The 16,423-nt window shown below is 39.4% G+C and overlaps 1 protein-coding gene across 1 annotated transcript in view; it reads left to right on the top strand.

Annotated features, from left to right (window-relative positions):
• The window catches only part of LRP2 (LDL receptor related protein 2), a 231,935-nt gene that overhangs the window by 154,588 nt on the left and 60,924 nt on the right, over nt 1-16,423 (top strand). The window contains exons 42-49 of the mRNA XM_054476935.2: nt 147-436; nt 1,460-1,663; nt 2,550-2,792; nt 5,506-5,631; nt 7,387-7,506; nt 10,534-10,665; nt 12,338-12,539; nt 16,083-16,378. Of these exons, the coding sequence (XP_054332910.1) occupies nt 147-436; nt 1,460-1,663; nt 2,550-2,792; nt 5,506-5,631; nt 7,387-7,506; nt 10,534-10,665; nt 12,338-12,539; nt 16,083-16,378 (1,613 nt within the window). The remainder of the gene's footprint in view (nt 1-146; nt 437-1,459; nt 1,664-2,549; nt 2,793-5,505; nt 5,632-7,386; nt 7,507-10,533; nt 10,666-12,337; nt 12,540-16,082; nt 16,379-16,423) is intronic.

Below are 16,423 nucleotides of genomic sequence, written 5' to 3'. Positions count from 1 at the left end.
AAATATTTCCAGCTGCCGTATGCCCCACTTGAAAAGAAAGTTTGGGGCTTGTGTAAACAATGATGAGGCGCATGCATTGGGTTGCCAGTTGAAAACTTAACTCATTTGAGATTTCAACTTGTAAATTTTTTTTTGCTTCATTTTAGGCAGAGGATTGAACGCAGCACTCTGACAGGCATGGATCGTGAAGTCATTGTCAATGCAGCCGTTCATGCTTTTGGCTTGACTCTCTATGGCCAGTATATTTACTGGACTGACTTGTACACACAAAGAATTTACCAAGCTAACAAATATGACGGGTCAGGTCAGATTGCAATGACCACAAATTTGCTCTCCCAGCCCAGGGGAATCAACACTGTTGTGAAGAACCAGAGACAACAGTGTAACAATCCTTGTGAACAGTTTAATGGGGGCTGCAGCCATATCTGTGCATCAGGTAAGGCATTGACCATGAAAATTAGAACATGGAGAATAATGATCACAATACCAATTGGTAAGGAAAGCTGAAGTTCTCACAAGAGAAAAAAATTCAAATTCTCCTTGATGTCAGGGTAATTTATAAAACAGACCTGGGGCTATATTTTGAGAGGAAGACTTGGCAGGCTTCTTTTCTAATCTATATGGAGCCCTTTTATGAAAGCATTTTATTTTATTTTATTTTTGAGACAGAGTCTCACTCTGTTGCCTAGGCTGGAGTGCAGTGGCAGGGTCTCAGCTCACTGCAACCTCCACCTCCTGGGTTCATGCAATTCTCCTGCTTCAGCCTCCCTAGTAGCCGGGACTACAGGCACACGCCATGTCCAGCTAATTTTTGTATTTTTAGTAGAGACGGGGCTTCACCATGTTGGCCAGACTAGTCTCAAACTCTTGGCCTCAAGTGATTGCCCACCTCGGCCTGCCAAAGTGCTGGGATTACAGGCGTGAGCCACAGCACTCAGCCTATGAAGGCATTTTAAATACAAGCTTGATGGAGATAGAAAGAAAGATGAAGGCCTTGGCTGCCCTACTTCATGTCTTGACTAGGAATTCTGTCAGTGAGCCTGCCTTCCTTATAAAAGGATTTACATTTTCTGCTTAAGAGGTATTATTTATAGTTTGAAATATTTCTGGTGATATTTGTGGGTGGGATCATATGTGCTTCATTGTGCATTTTATAAAGAAGAACAAATTCACGGGAAGATGTGCCTTTTGATGTTGTTGCTTTGCAAATTTTGCTGAGAAGAGTCGTTGATATTTCCTGTTGTTTAGAAGGAATCGGCACATTTATTAGAAATTGGTGATTGCTCTTCTTGATGGAAAAGTGACTCAGAATATAGTTAAAAGGTCAATGGGCAGAATTTCCATGGCTTGTCTTAGGGAGCATTTAATGTAGAAGCTGTTGCAAGTGCTATTGTGGAGGAGTCAATGTGAAGGGTGGCTGCATCCATCTTTTGCTTCTTCTGGGATTATCTTTCTTCAGGTCCAAATGGTGCTGAGTGCCAGTGTCCACATGAGGGCAACTGGTATTTGGCCAACAACAGGAAGCACTGCATTGTGGACAATGGTGAACGATGTGGTGCATCTTCCTTCACCTGCTCCAATGGGCGCTGCATCTCGGAAGAGTGGAAGTGTGATAATGACAACGACTGTGGGGATGGCAGTGATGAGATGGAAAGTGTCTGTGGTGAGTTGGACTCTTGGCGCTTTTGGTAGGAGCTAATGACATCTTGATGTCAAGTGTTTGGTATGGAATCCTGCTGTGTGTGAATGTGTTTGAAATGTGTGCCTAGGCATCCTGGTAGAGCAGAAAAATGTTTCCTCTGATAATCCAGACTGTTTCTGTTAAATCACCTCTGTAGTGGTTAAGAGCACAAGCACAATCATCATCCTGGTGATCGCATTTGTAATCTGTATAGACCCGGGAAAGTTACTTAATATCTCAAGCCTCAGACATCTCATCTGTAAAATGGAGCTACTACTAGGGTTCTTATGAGGAGTAAGAGAAACAATATGTAAAAATCCCTTAGCATGAGGCATGGTGCATGCTAAGCCTGGCTTAGCTTGGGACTAAGGAAACGTATCATTTTACTAATTTTCATAGCACAAAGGTCATTATTTCAAAAATTTTATGAAAATAACTTCCAATCCTCAGCTTCCATCTGAATAGAGTGAGTAAAACACAGTGGACTTTCTCAGGGAGTTCTGAGGTTGGTTACCTTTTCCTAGCAGACTGTGATAGGGGCTAGGAGTTTTTATTTTCCTGAAATAAACTATAATTGCATGCTTTTCTGTGATTGAGATAAACTGAGATTATAGAGAAATAGAATGACTTTGATTTGTGCTTAAATTACTTGATTTGTGCATAAAACAATTTAAAAAAGGTATACAACATATTTTGCTTAATCTAACTAATTAAAAGTGTTATCTCACTTTGCATGCAGTCCGTTTTGCGGCGTTTTTTGCCTTGGAAGGTAAATTCAAAGTGTCTCTTTTATTTAATTGTATCTTTTTAAAAATTAGGATAATGCTTTAATCAAGAGGGTTTGTTCTCATGTTTTTCCTGTTCTTAGCACTTCACACCTGCTCACCGACAGCCTTCACCTGTGCCAATGGGCGATGTGTCCAATACTCTTACCGCTGTGATTACTACAATGACTGTGGTGATGGCAGTGATGAGGCAGGGTGCCTGTTCAGGGACTGCAATGCCACCACGGAGTTTATGTGCAATAATAGAAGGTGCATACCTCGTGAGTTTATCTGCAATGGTGTAGACAACTGCCATGATAATAACACTTCAGATGAGAAAAATTGCCGTAAGTTTATCTTAAGTGCTTATTGTGATTTTGGGTCTGAAGTCTTGGATCACAGGAGATGAAATTATTATATAAAAACAAAGGCTTTCCAAAAAAAAACCCCTAAGTATTTATCTAAAACGTAAATTTTTGGCTAGGCGCGGTAGCAAGTATCAACAAATACCAATCTTGTTTCATTTTTCTTTCCTTTTTTCTAGTATTTTAAAGTGACTCCTAGACATGCACTTCACTGATAACATTTTGGAAAATAACTACCATGCCATTATAATGCCTGGCAAAATCAACAGTGCTTACTAAATATCCCTGAGTACCTAGTGCATGTTCAAATTTTGTCACTTATCCCCAAAATGTGCTTTTACTGTTCTCTGTTCAAGTTAGGGTTCAGATGAGATCTACAACTGATTTTGATTGTTATAATTCTTCAATCTCTTTTATGCCACAACACTTCCCACTTTTTAATGTCATTGATTCATTAGAAAGATTAGGTGACTTGTCGTGTAGAATATCTCACATTCTGGACTTGACTAATTGCATAATTGATCCATTTAATTTATCTTATCCCTCTTATTTCCTATGAACTGGTATTTAGACCTAGAGTTTTGATCGTAACAGGTGCAATTCTTTGGGTAAGAGTATTTCAGAGGTGGAGCTGTGCGTTTCCTGTTGCATCACCTCATGAGGCACATGATGTTTGGTTGCCCCACTTTAAGTGGATTCTGGTGTTAGCCTGAATCATCTCTTATGAAGCTCCCATCATCCTTTCACCCAATGGTTTTAGCATCCATGGGTGGTTGTTCCGTAAACCCATTATTTCTTTAAGAGTTATGAAATGGGCTCTTTAGAATTCTAGTGTTCCTGCTGCATTTATTAGCTGAAGTTTGATAAAGAAGACATTTCCCTTATCAGCTTTTGTTGGTAATTAGAATCTACAGGATAAATACCTTTTGCTTGTCAATTTTCAGAGTAGTGAGTTGGTGACAAAGGAGAATTAACTTTTTGTTTAGTTTAGTTTAGTACTATATTGAACTCTTTGATCTTCATGTATTTGATGAGTTTTAATACACTGCTGTCAACTGTTTTTTTGGTGCCCAGTTGTCCAAACTTAGGCCAATGGGAGTCCTTAACTTGGATTTTCTGTTCTTTGACATGACCCCAATCCATCTTCTTATAGCTCAAGCTTGTCTTATATTTCCTGTCCCAGTCCTGGAATTAGCCACTTATCCAAGGAGACCTCATTCCCTTTGTGGTACTTAGAAATTATCACAGGGTTGAGGTGCTCATTCCTACTTAGCTTTCATTGCTTCTAGTCCTTTTCAATGGTCAGAACTAGGAAATACAGTTTTTAAGGAAAACAAAAATTTTTTTTTTTTTTTTTTTTGAGATGGAGTCTTGCTCTATCGCCCAGGCTGGAGTGCAGTGACGCGATCTCAGCTCACTGCAAGCTCTGCCTCCCGGGTTCACGCCATTCTCCTGCCTCAGCCTCCTGAGTAGCTGGGACTACAGGCGCCCACCACCATGCCTGGCTAATTTTTTGTATTTTTTAGTAGAGACGCGGTTACACTGTGTTAGCCAGGATGGTCTTGATCTCCTGACCTCGTGATCCACCCACCTTGGCCTCCCGAAGTGCTGGGATTACAGGCGTGAGCCACCTAGAAGAAACTTTTTATTGATATTTCCCATTTAAATTTAAGACTACAGGTTGTTTATATTTTAGATTTTATAATTACATCTCTTCTTATGCTTAAAATCATAGTTTCTCTTGACATTTAGTTATTTGTTTTATTATATAGTAATTTCAAAATGCGTATAATAATTTCAACATTATTATAACCATTCAGATAATACTATTAACAATAAATCTACTAAGTGCGAGATTCTTCTTGCTTTTTAGATTATGTCCCACTAGAGATATGCAGTCAAAATATTTATTTTAAAGATATTTGGAATTTTTTTTCCTGCAGGTTTGTGCTATCAACCTGATATATAGTTAGCTTTATCTACTGCTGTTTCCAAATTTTATTTTATTTTATTGATTTTATTTGTACAAAATAACATACATAGTTCCAAAGTTAAAACTACATGACGAGGTGCATTTATAGAAGTCCTTCATTTCTTCCTCTCCTTTCTGCTTCCTCTGTGCTCTTCTCAATCTATCCAGAGAGATGACAATTTTTGTTAGTTTATCTTTTCTTTGTTGTTATTGTTTTTAATATAAGCATCTCTCTCTTGCTACGCACACACACATACACTTATATCGTCCTTTTTCTTACACAAAAGTTAGCCTACTGTTTTGAACCTTGCTTTCTTACTATTAACAATATATCCTGAAGATTATACTGTCATTACTTATCAGTATATAGAAATCTTCTTTATTCCTTTAATAGCTACATGTTACCCCATTGTGTGGAAATGCCATAGTTTATTTTACCAAGAGTTGGAACTCTTGTTGATACTATTAATTAATGAAAACAGATGATTTAAGTTACAAACCAGTGTCTCCTCTCCCTTCTCCCCAGTATCAGCTGGAAATATGTCTTTTTACTACAGAATCTATAGGTAACATAAGTATCATGGATCCTGCCTTTCTGATGGCTTTGAAAATGCTGCCCTTACAGTGGTTTGAGTTCTACAATAGATCTGTTAGCATGGATATTGTTCATAATACATATTTGGTGGATATATTCCTAATATTTATCTGGTTGTCTTTTTCAAGCTGATCGCACTTGCCAGTCTGGATACACAAAATGTCATAATTCAAATATTTGTATTCCTCGCGTTTATTTGTGTGATGGAGACAATGACTGTGGAGATAACAGTGATGAAAACCCTACTTATTGCAGTGAGTAAGATAAAACTGCTTTTCTTTCTATCATTCCAGAGATGCATGTTGTGAGCTAATACAAAGATATGAAGCGTGGGTATTCGGGCTGATTTCAATTGTCATTTCACTTTGACCTTCTAAGTAGAGGTGGTAGGCAGTTGCTTTCGTATGTGATTGCAGGGGTATGAGAAACTCTTTCTCTCTGTTCCCTGGCTGGAATTCCCAGACCCCGAATATTTCTTCCAGAGATCTGCTACTATTGGAGAGCCATTTCTCCCAGTGTTGAAAGCCTTTCGCCTTCATGTACTTAGGCAGAATTTGCCTGTTAAGCCCTTATAATTTACTCTTAATGTTATTATAGTGGCCATTAGTAACTGAAAATTATTTTTTTTTCAGACAGTCTCACTCTGTCACCTGGGCTGTAGTGTAGTGGTGTGATCACAGCTCACCGCAACCTCTGCCTCCTGTGCTCAAGCCATCCTCCCATCTCAGCCTCCTGAGTAGCTGGGATTATGTGCATGTGCCACCACGCCCAGCTAATTTTTGTATTTTTTGTGGATATGAGGTTTCTCTGTGTTACCCAGGCTGGTCTGGAACTCTTGGGCTCAAGTGATCCACCCATCTCAGCCTCCCAAAGTGCTGGGATTACAAGTATGAGCCACTTAACTGAAAGTATCTTTATATCCCCTAGATGCGTTTGAATTTCAGAAATCTCTATTTCATGTTTAGCAATTTGGTTCATTCAAACAATTTCCTGTACTTATAGCTCAAATTAAAAGGCCTTTCTTAAGTTTGATAACTTTGAGACTATTAGTGTAAATAGATACATAATTTAAGGATTTAGTGATTGGCCTTCCCTGTTCTGGGTATATGTAGTTAAACTCTTGTCACTGGTCCCCTCCCAAGGAAATCAAAGTGCATCATAATTATTTGCCACCAAATTAGGTGCAGCACAGGAAGAGGAATCTGTTGTAGTAACAGCAGCACAAGCAAGCAGAATTCAGGATGCAGCCACAAGACAGAGCTAGACAGATAGGTGTTATTGCTGACTTTTCAGGGACCTCTGCTTCTATGTCAGTTCTCCCCTGGCAAATCATCAGATATCAGGGGCCAAAGCAAGATGGCCTTATAGACCAGAAGAATTACAAGACTTGAATTAGATGTGCACCCACATAACAATTTGGAAAATGCATATAACCAGAGCTACCTAAAGTTACTCGAGAAAAGAGTCAATGTTCAAACATAGGCAGTTTCCCACTTACTCAACTAAAAGTCTGGTATTCCAAGGATGAATACGAAGATAACTTTGCCAACTTTCTAGAGTTAGTTGGCAAAGTTATCTTCGTATTCATCCTTGGATACGGTTGTGTGTGGAGTGAGCTTAGATATGATCACATTATTGTTTTGCTTTTAATTATTATTACAATGGAATTTATTTAATTTTACATTATAGTAGAAAAAATAAAACCAAGACTTATAATTTGTGATTTCATTTATCACAAAGACAGTTCTTTGGTATTTCTAACAAATATAATTTTTTTTTGATTTCTGGAATCTAGAAAAACAAATTGGGGAATTGGGGCAGGATTGACTTCCTTCTGTCTCCCATACTTCTTCCTCCCCACAGAAAGCTTACACAAGCATCCATTTTCCAGGCTCAGTCTTCCTTTTTTGGTAACTATTATCTAGCTCAGAGATAGAGGCAGATTGTTAAGACTGATGGGAACATGCTTGTGTTTTGCTCATGGATTTTATCTTCTTTCCCTCCTGCAGCCACTCACACGTGCAGCAGCAGTGAGTTCCAATGCACATCTGGGCGCTGTATTCCTCAACACTGGTATTGTGATCAAGAAACAGATTGTTTTGATGCCTCTGATGAACCTGCCTCTTGTGGTAAGAGAGTAAGCAAGCATGAAAAACATCACGATGCAGCTAGACAACTTCAGTCTCTTCCAACCGCTTCAAATACAGACCAGGGTCATGGCTTCTGGATGCTTGGACTTCCTGTCCCAGCTTTCATCTGGAATGCTGACACCGCTCAGCGGATATTCATTAAAGACCTGTTAGTGGAGAGCACTGTGTGGGGAGCTGATCAGGATACGGAAGCTGCTGATTGATGCTGATAAAATGAAATTATATTGGTGATGCACCTAATACAGTGCTTAGCTGGTAGAACTTAATTTTAGTTGGCTCTCAATTGAAGTTTCTGAATTTGGTTGAGTGCTGGCCCAGAAAGCTGTCAGAGGACCCAAAAGTGATTGGAGTCATATACATGGGGAAGGAGTATATTAGGGGCATGCATCCTCTTCCTGTTCTCTCTCTGTGCCAGTTTATGAGCACAAGAGGCCCAAGAAGTTGCAGGGGCCTTTGGTTGTATTCCTGGGGACAGTTATGCCCTGTTTACATTTAGAGGCTGCTATTTGCCTTCACAAATTCTAATCTATATCCATGCACATTTTTTACATAATTGTAAAAATATAAAAATACGATCTTCTACATTGCTTTAAAAAACCTGTCAATAAATCATATTGCTATATAGGAGTCAGAAAACTATGGCTGTGGCCAGTTGCCTGTCTTTATAGACAGCATTTTACTCAAATGCAGCCACATAACATCTATGGCTGCTGTCCCTCTACTATGGCCACGTCCTGTAGGTGCAACAGAGACCATAGGGCCTGTAAGCCTAAAATATTTACTATCTAGTTAAAAAGTTTGCTCATCCTTGTCTTCATACTGCCTTTTAATGACTATAATATTCCATTGAGTGGTTGTAGTATCATCGAATTAACTGCCTCTATTATTAAGCATTAGGTTGCTTTTATTTTATTCCTCTATTGTATATATCATTGCAGTAAATATTAACATCGTATTTAAAACATTTTATTTTCAGGATATTTTCTTAGGATCATTAGTATAGTTTTATAGCTGAAGTCAAACTATTTTCAGTTCCAGTTTTCTCTCAGGTTTAAATTCTGTGTTGGAGAGTGGTATTTGGAGTGCTTCACTAAGTTCTTTTTCCCCAACACTGAAAGTTTTATAGAAAGCAAAGGGCACATAGAGTTTTGAGGACCTGTAAAGGAAATAATTAATAACTACTAGATGAGTAGAATAGTCTTAGAGATTGGTTCAAATGTATGAATTATTGGTTCAAATATATGAATAATTAATATGAGTCTTTAAACTTCTCTATGGTGACAAAAGCCATAGTAATAGCAGTGAGTACCAATGACCTGATATATTTAAATAAAAATAAGCACATAATCTATATATGAATATATCCTCGTTGTAATAAAGTAATAATATTCAGAAATATATTTTAAAGAAATAATACGATGTACAAAAAAGTAAAATTTACGTTTTTTCATCCTTCTCCAATCCCCTCACTCTTCAAAGATAATCACTATTAAAAGGTTGAGTGTGAATTTGCCTTACTTTTATCTTTTATATATCTCACTTTACTTTTATATATCTTGATATATAGATTTTAAAAAAACAGATGGAGTCTTACTATACATATTTTCTGCAATTAGTTTTTATTTTTTAAGCTTAACATCATGTCAGCAAATACAGACCTGCCTCATTCCTGTACACTGCCAAAGAATACTTTAAAATACGAATGGTCCATGTACTTTTATCCTTTTCCTAGTGGTTGGACATTTAGGTTGTTTCCATTTTTTCACTATGAAAAACAGTGCCAGGATGAACATCCTTTGTGCACATGTGGAAAGATCCTTATGGTCTAGATGTCCAGAAGTGGTGCTGCTGTATCAAAGGAGATATGTCTCTTCAAAAAATATGGATCAGGCCAGGCGCGGTGGCTCACGCCTGTAATCCTAGCACTTTGGGAGGCCAAGGCAGGCGGATCACAAGGTCAAGAGATCGAGACCATCCTGGCCAACATGGTGAAACCTGTCTCTACTAAAAACACAAGGATTAGCTGAGCATGGTGGCACACGCCTGTAATCCCAGCTACTCAGGAGGCTGAGGCAGGAGAATCACTTGAACCCCAGAGGCGGAGGTTGCAGTGAGCCAAGATTGCACCACTGCACTCCAGCCTGGCCACTGAGTGAGACTCTGTCTCAAAAAAAAAAAAAAAAAAAGTCTGGATCAATGTACACACTTTTCACAGCAGCTTCTGAAAGAGCCTGTTTCTTGTTACTGTTATGATATAGGCTGTGTCTTTATCAGTTGCAATTATACTTTCTCTTGCCTTAGGCTAATTCCAGGGCTCCCTGGGTTTGGGAGCCTATGACACCTTCATTAGTTAAATAGGAACATGTGGGGTTAGGGTTAAAGCATCTGAATCAGTGATGGCTAATTTGAAGTAGAAGAGTGACTTATTTTAATTCAGTATTTATTGAACAGCTGTGTTCTAGGAACTTTTGGGCTGTGTCAGTGAATAAGACAACAATCCCTACCCACATGGAGCTAATATTGTAAAGAGGGGAGACAGGCAACCAATCAGTAAATTATCTAGTATGTTGAAAGGTGGTGGTAAGTGTTATGGAAAGAAGGAAAGGGAGCAAGGAAGCGGGGATGGGGAGTGCAGGCGGGGGAGTTTGCACAAAACAAAATGGTTTTGGATGAAAAGTAGAGTTTAAAATAGAAACATGTGAAATAGTAGGTAATTCATATCTTTCCTGGAAAAGAAGTGTTCTTTCTCTACCATACACATAAGGGAATATTGTATCTCATTTTAGTCATCATAGATAATTAGGGCTTTGTACTGTCAGTTGACTACTTTTACCTCAAACTGTTGGTCACTGGTACTAGTCTTAATGGAGGACTACCCTAGATGTATATAATGAAATAATGCTCTGTTTCAGGTTTTCTAGACAGCCCATGCTACAGCCAGCTTGTCTCCAGATTCCTGGACTGCAAACCACTTTTTTTCACTGAGAATGCTATTGATCTTTTCAGGTCACTCTGAGCGAACATGCCTAGCTGATGAGTTCAAGTGTGACGGTGGGAGGTGCATCCCAAGCGAATGGATCTGTGACGGTGATAATGACTGTGGGGATATGAGTGACGAGGATGAAAGGCACCAGTGTCGTAAGTGAAGCTGATTAATTCCTCTGCAGAGTCACATTCCAGGGAAACACAGTAGAGTTGTTTTTCTGTGTTTGGAGAGTATGATTGCAGATTTCTCTGTAATTGAATGGACACTGATAGAATGTTACCTTTGTTTCTCCATGCTGGGAGTGTTTGATATCATCCACTTAAATGCTTCAGAGTGATGAAAAATGACTTTATGTTTACTTTCTTTCTCTTACATTTAGCTAATGGACATAATGTCCTACATTTCTAGGGGGAAAAAAAACCCCACAAATACTTGGTTGTCTCTCCTTTTTTTTTTTTTTTTTTTTGACAAGGTCTTACTCTGTTGCCCAGGCTGGAGTGCAGTGGTGGGGTCATGGCTCAGTGCAGCCTCCACCTTCCAGGCTCAAGCGATCCTCCCACTTCAGCCTCCCAAGTAGTTGGGACCATACACCCAGAACCATGCCTGGCTGATTTTTTATACTTTTTTTTGTAGAGACGAAGTCTCACTATATTGCCTAGGGCTCAAGCAATCCTCTTGCTTTGGCCTCCCAAAGTGCTGGGATTACAAGCATGAGCCACTGTACCCAGTGGTTGGCCACTCTTAATAGCAACCTTCACAGTATAACAATGAACTGTCTCTAGTTTCCTTTGTCACCTTAAAGCGGCATGGAGGGAGGGGTGTTATGCCTCTTGAGTAGACAATGGAACATCATTTTCATTATCAACAGGGTATGGAAATCTTAGCTAGTTCAAGAATTAATCTAATCAGTGTTAGAATAATGTCTTTCTATGGTAGGGCAATAGACTCAATGGCTCCCTGCTGCTTGCATCTGGTGGCACCCTCCTGTGTTGTGACTTTGGTGGTGGATCACAACTCCACATTTACCCTATCCACCCTATCCACTGACATGGGTGGTTTTCAGCTGCACATACATGGATTGTGGCGTATGCATTTCTCCCACCTGTCTTTACCAACATCTCCTTTCTTTTGTTTCCTATTCACCTGCAATGAGACTGGATAAAACACCTGTTCTTTTATTTTGTGGACACTAATGATTCGATGTCAGCATCTCCTCTCTTTCCTCATAGCATCACGGATTCTGACAACTCTGTTAACATATGCCTTTCCTCTCCACCCCAGTACTGCTTGGGGTGGTAGCTATAATGTAGTTGAAAAAGCACTAAATTTGGAGGAGAAAGACCTAGGTTTGAAGCCCCAGCTCTTCACCTAGTTCTGTGACTTTGAGACATCCAGTTAACCATCTTGAGCTTCAGTTTTCTCATCTGTACAAATGGTGTAAAAATACCTATCTCACATTGTGCTTGTGTAAACTAAAAAAAGTTACCAAAATATAAGACGTTCGGTATCCAATTAACAAAATGGCAGTGGTTTTCTGAAGCCCTAAGGGAAAAAGTATGACCCTTCTAATGTATTTTATGGAAAAATAAATGAGGCATTTTATTATATTGATTTCTTTGAAAAAGCCAGGGTCCAAAGCAATTAAAATGGAACCTTTGGAGGTATTTTTATTATGATGTATTATTATAATAGCAATGTAATTTGTCTACGTGTTTTCCTCCCATTTCCTTTCATACTTAGAATGGTAAGTAACATTAAAGCAAAGAGAATTAACTGCTGCACTGAGCTCTCATGCTTTCTGATTCTTGCGTGCTTTGGTTTCAGAGAATCAAAACTGCTCGGATTCAGAGTTTCTCTGTGTAAATGACAGACCTCCGGACAGGAGGTGCATTCCCCAGTCTTGGGTCTGTGATGGCGATGTGGATTGTACTGATGGCTATGATGAGAATCAGAATTGCACCAGGAGAACTTGCTCTGAAAATGAATTCACCTGTGGTTACGGACTGTGTATCCCAAAGATATTCAGGTGAATTGAGGATTCGAAAGTTACCCAGCATGCCTCAAATGTCCATGGGGGCTGGGCTCACTTACCTATTAGGCACCCAGTGGCCACAGTGCCCAGGGCCCATGATGCTTTTGGTGGCCTATGAAAATGTTTGGATTCCTTTCAAAATCGAAAGGAAAAAAAACTTTTACATCAAAGAAAGTATTTTAATATATAATATTAATATATCTGGCTTTATACCAATATGATTGCATTAAAATGAAAAGAAGTTAGATACTTAAATAAATTATTAATATATAATACCATATTAACAATTTAAAATTAAATATAATTTTTAATATTTTTATGGAGGAAGGAGCCCAAGAAGGCAAAAATGCCTAGGGCCTGTGAAAGACAGAATCTGGCCATGCACAGAGGGCCAGGGAGATGAATGGAGAGAGCTTGAGATAAGAATTCTTTCTTGAAGCTGGTGACCCGCTTAGTTTTCCACTTGGAGTAGAGGCATTGGTATTACAAGAACTGTTTCACTCTCCTCTCTCTACTATAAGAAGAATAATAGCACAAGCATGATGATAAATAGAGCTTGGCTCTTAGGCTCAAAGTCAAGTAGAGACAGGTGGAGTGAACTGAGACAATGTCTCCAACTAAGGATGCAGACATTGATCAATATCATGCAGGAGGGCTGGAAGGCCAGACTTTCTGATGCTCTCTTTTTGAGAGAAGTTGGAAATCTGGATTTTCATATGAAATAGTCTGATTTTAAATGCTGGAAACCAATTTTAAAATTCTTAAAACACTGTGTGGATCAAACAGATTCGGCTCACAGCCTGCTGGTTTGGGGGACCTCTCCTGCAATGTTCCATTGTTTGACTTCTTACCTCTTTCTCCAATGGGCCTCTTCAAACAGTTTATATGCATTCTTAACATCCCAACTTCTCATAATCCCACTTAACAAATACTTGGATTATGGAAGGAAATGGAGAAGAACAATTTGTAAGTTTCAATCCTGATTGACTAGTAAAATAGTACGAGCATTAGCAAAAGTAGGGGAGTCCAGAAAGGAGCTTGCTCAAGGTAGAAGGTGAGTTTGACATAGTAGGACTTCCTGAGGTGAAAGTGGGCACAACTGGAGCCATGAAGAGATATTGCTTGTGCCAAGGACTGTTAAGGGACACACAGGCACATTGAGAGCAACAGGAATGGCCAGCTTACAGCATGCAAAGGAAGACAATGGGAAAGATACACTAAGTAGGCACAAGATCAGAGCAGTAGAGTCACAGGGGCCATTGACCGGAGGGGCAGGCAGCTCATCAACAGATGCTAATGTACCACTGGAGTCCAGTGTAGTGTACGATTGTGTGTTTATTGTGGTGGTCCTGAGGAAGAAGGAGGAGGTGAAGGAGCAGGGACTCAGCAGTAATTTTAAAAGTAGATAAATGCTATCAAGAAAATACACTCTGTGGGTGATTCATCCTCTGATGAGTGGACATTGCTGAGAGGTGGTAGTTTGTGAACTGACAATCCAAAGACATTCAAGAGGTGGAGCTGTCTTTTGTAGAGAAGCTGCAGTAGAATATGCTTTGTTTGTATTTAAGTAATGTGAGTGTAAAGTGTAGATTTTTATTTTTTGCACCTAAAGTGGATCATTCTTTGTCTATATTTTCTCCCTACTGCTCAAGAGTTCTATTGTGTTGCACTTCTATAGTTTTTCTGAATTTGGTAAATTGCTAATAGCATTAGTCTAAGATGTAAATATATTCTGAATACCTAGGCTTAGACTCTAGGCACAAGAACGGTAGCAGGTGTTGATTTTGATTGGACTCCAAGTTATCTCCTTTATTCCTCCCATTCTGAGCTTTCTGGGTTCTTCCTTTATCATTACTATGATCTCAAGCACAGTAACATTTCCTCTCTTCCTTTCTTTCTTCCTCCATTGTTCCTTTCTTCACTTTCCCTCCCTCTCTTTTTTTTCCTTGAGCTTCCTGAATCTCCTTGAAAACGGCTATAGTAGAAGAGAAAAAAAAATTACTGTTTGTTTGAAAACCTGAGCTATCAGCTTTTAAGTAAGTCCAAAATCTGTGTCTGGAGTAGCCTCTACTAGGTGTGCTGTTAGTGTGCATCTCTTTGCTTGCTTGGCAGAAAGTTTGCTCCCCGTTTGGTACAGTGGGACAGGAGATCATTTTTCCTATTGACTTTTTTTTTTTTCTTAGTTCATTACTGATGCTGCTGAAAAACATGGATGATAAGACTGAGGGGTGACAATTTGGTGGTGAGCTGGAATACTGACTTGGAATGGTGTCTGAAAGCTTGGTGATTTGCTTGATGACTTGTTTTTCCTCCTGCATTGGATCTAAATTAGAGAAAGGAAAGCATTGGTGTTTTTAAACCATTTGGAAATGAGTTAAATAGCTCCTGGGAGACCAAATGGAGCTGAGCCAGTCTGCCTTGACCACAGCCTTCTTCACAATTACATGCACACATTTTGCTGTAAATCATGTTGACAAGGCCCTGGGTTTATGGATGGCCGTGCTGGTTAGCAGGCCTGGTTATAGGTCAGTTGTAAAACTGACCGCATTCACCGTTGTTGCCTTCACATCTTGTAATGCTCTATGTGCCGCTCCTATGCTTTCTATGATAAATTGTTCAAAACCATTAGCTTTGTTCATTCTTATCAAAGATTCCTTGATGCTTATGTGAGACCCCCTTTAGACATCATAACTTTTATGGGATCTTGGAGTAATATGGAGAAGAAAGGCCAGTTTGGCTCACAGAACTTCAGGAAATTATATTGTTATAATGATGCCTGTGTATGTTAGGTCCCGAGATAGCTTCTAGTACTACAGCATGCCTTCTTCCTTTGCCAGTATGCCATGCTAACCTACTAGCTTGCCTTCATTCACATCACCATGAAGACTCACATCTCATGATAGATGGCAGGAATGCAATGAAAGATGGAAGGAACAGGACTGACAATGTAAATGTTATTCCAGTGGGAGGATATGTGTTCTTAGAGGACACACCCAATAATCTTATTTATAATATATAGCACTCACCCTATGAGTTTCCATTTGAGTATGGACACTTTTATCATGTGATTACCCAGTACATTGCCAGTGCCTACTGGCTATCTCATTATCTGTTGATCATAGATAGTGCCAGTGTTCATAAGCTGTCTCATAGATCTGATGTATACCAAAATTACAAAAGTTGTATTTAATTAGTTTATCAACTAAGGAAAAAATGAATGCAATTATTTTTAATAGCTGTAGAACTACTAATGGTCTATAGCTATTAAATGGTAGCATTTAATGGTAGCATTTCTAATGGTAGCAGCCAGCCCCTGAGGAAGTTGTGTGGAATGCCAAATATTGGATTCTTCTAGAATTGGCGATTAGTGGGGTAGACGAAGATGTTGGGGGAAAGGGGATCAAGGACACTGGTGATCTTGTTGAAATGGTTGTCCTGGCATTTAGGTAGATAAAGAAGGAAGCAAAGCCCCAAGTGGGTAATAGTTGAGGTTTATTGCCAACCTCTCTGAAAGTGGTACTGGATCTCATGATACAGGTGTGACCGGCACAATGACTGTGGTGACTATAGCGATGAGAGGGGCTGCTTATACCAGACTTGCCAACAGAATCAGTTTACCTGTCAGAACGGGCGCTGCATTAGTAAAACCTTCGTCTGTGATGAGGATAATGACTGTGGAGATGGATCTGATGAGCTGATGCACCTGTGCCACACCCCAGAACCCACATGTCCACCTCACGAGTTCAAGTGCGACAATGGGCGCTGCATCGAGATGATGAAACTCTGCAACCACCTAGATGACTGTTTGGACAACAGCGATGAGAAAGGCTGTGGTGAGTACAACAGAGGATTTGGGAAAAGGAAACAGGGGAGACTGA

The sequence above is a fragment of the Pongo pygmaeus genome, chromosome 11, assembly GCF_028885625.2.
Source record: "Pongo pygmaeus isolate AG05252 chromosome 11, NHGRI_mPonPyg2-v2.0_pri, whole genome shotgun sequence".
Lineage (NCBI taxonomy): Eukaryota > Metazoa > Chordata > Mammalia > Primates > Hominidae > Pongo > Pongo pygmaeus.
The sequence above is the reverse complement of the archived record's forward strand: the minus strand, read 5'-3'. Positions and strand labels throughout refer to the sequence as shown.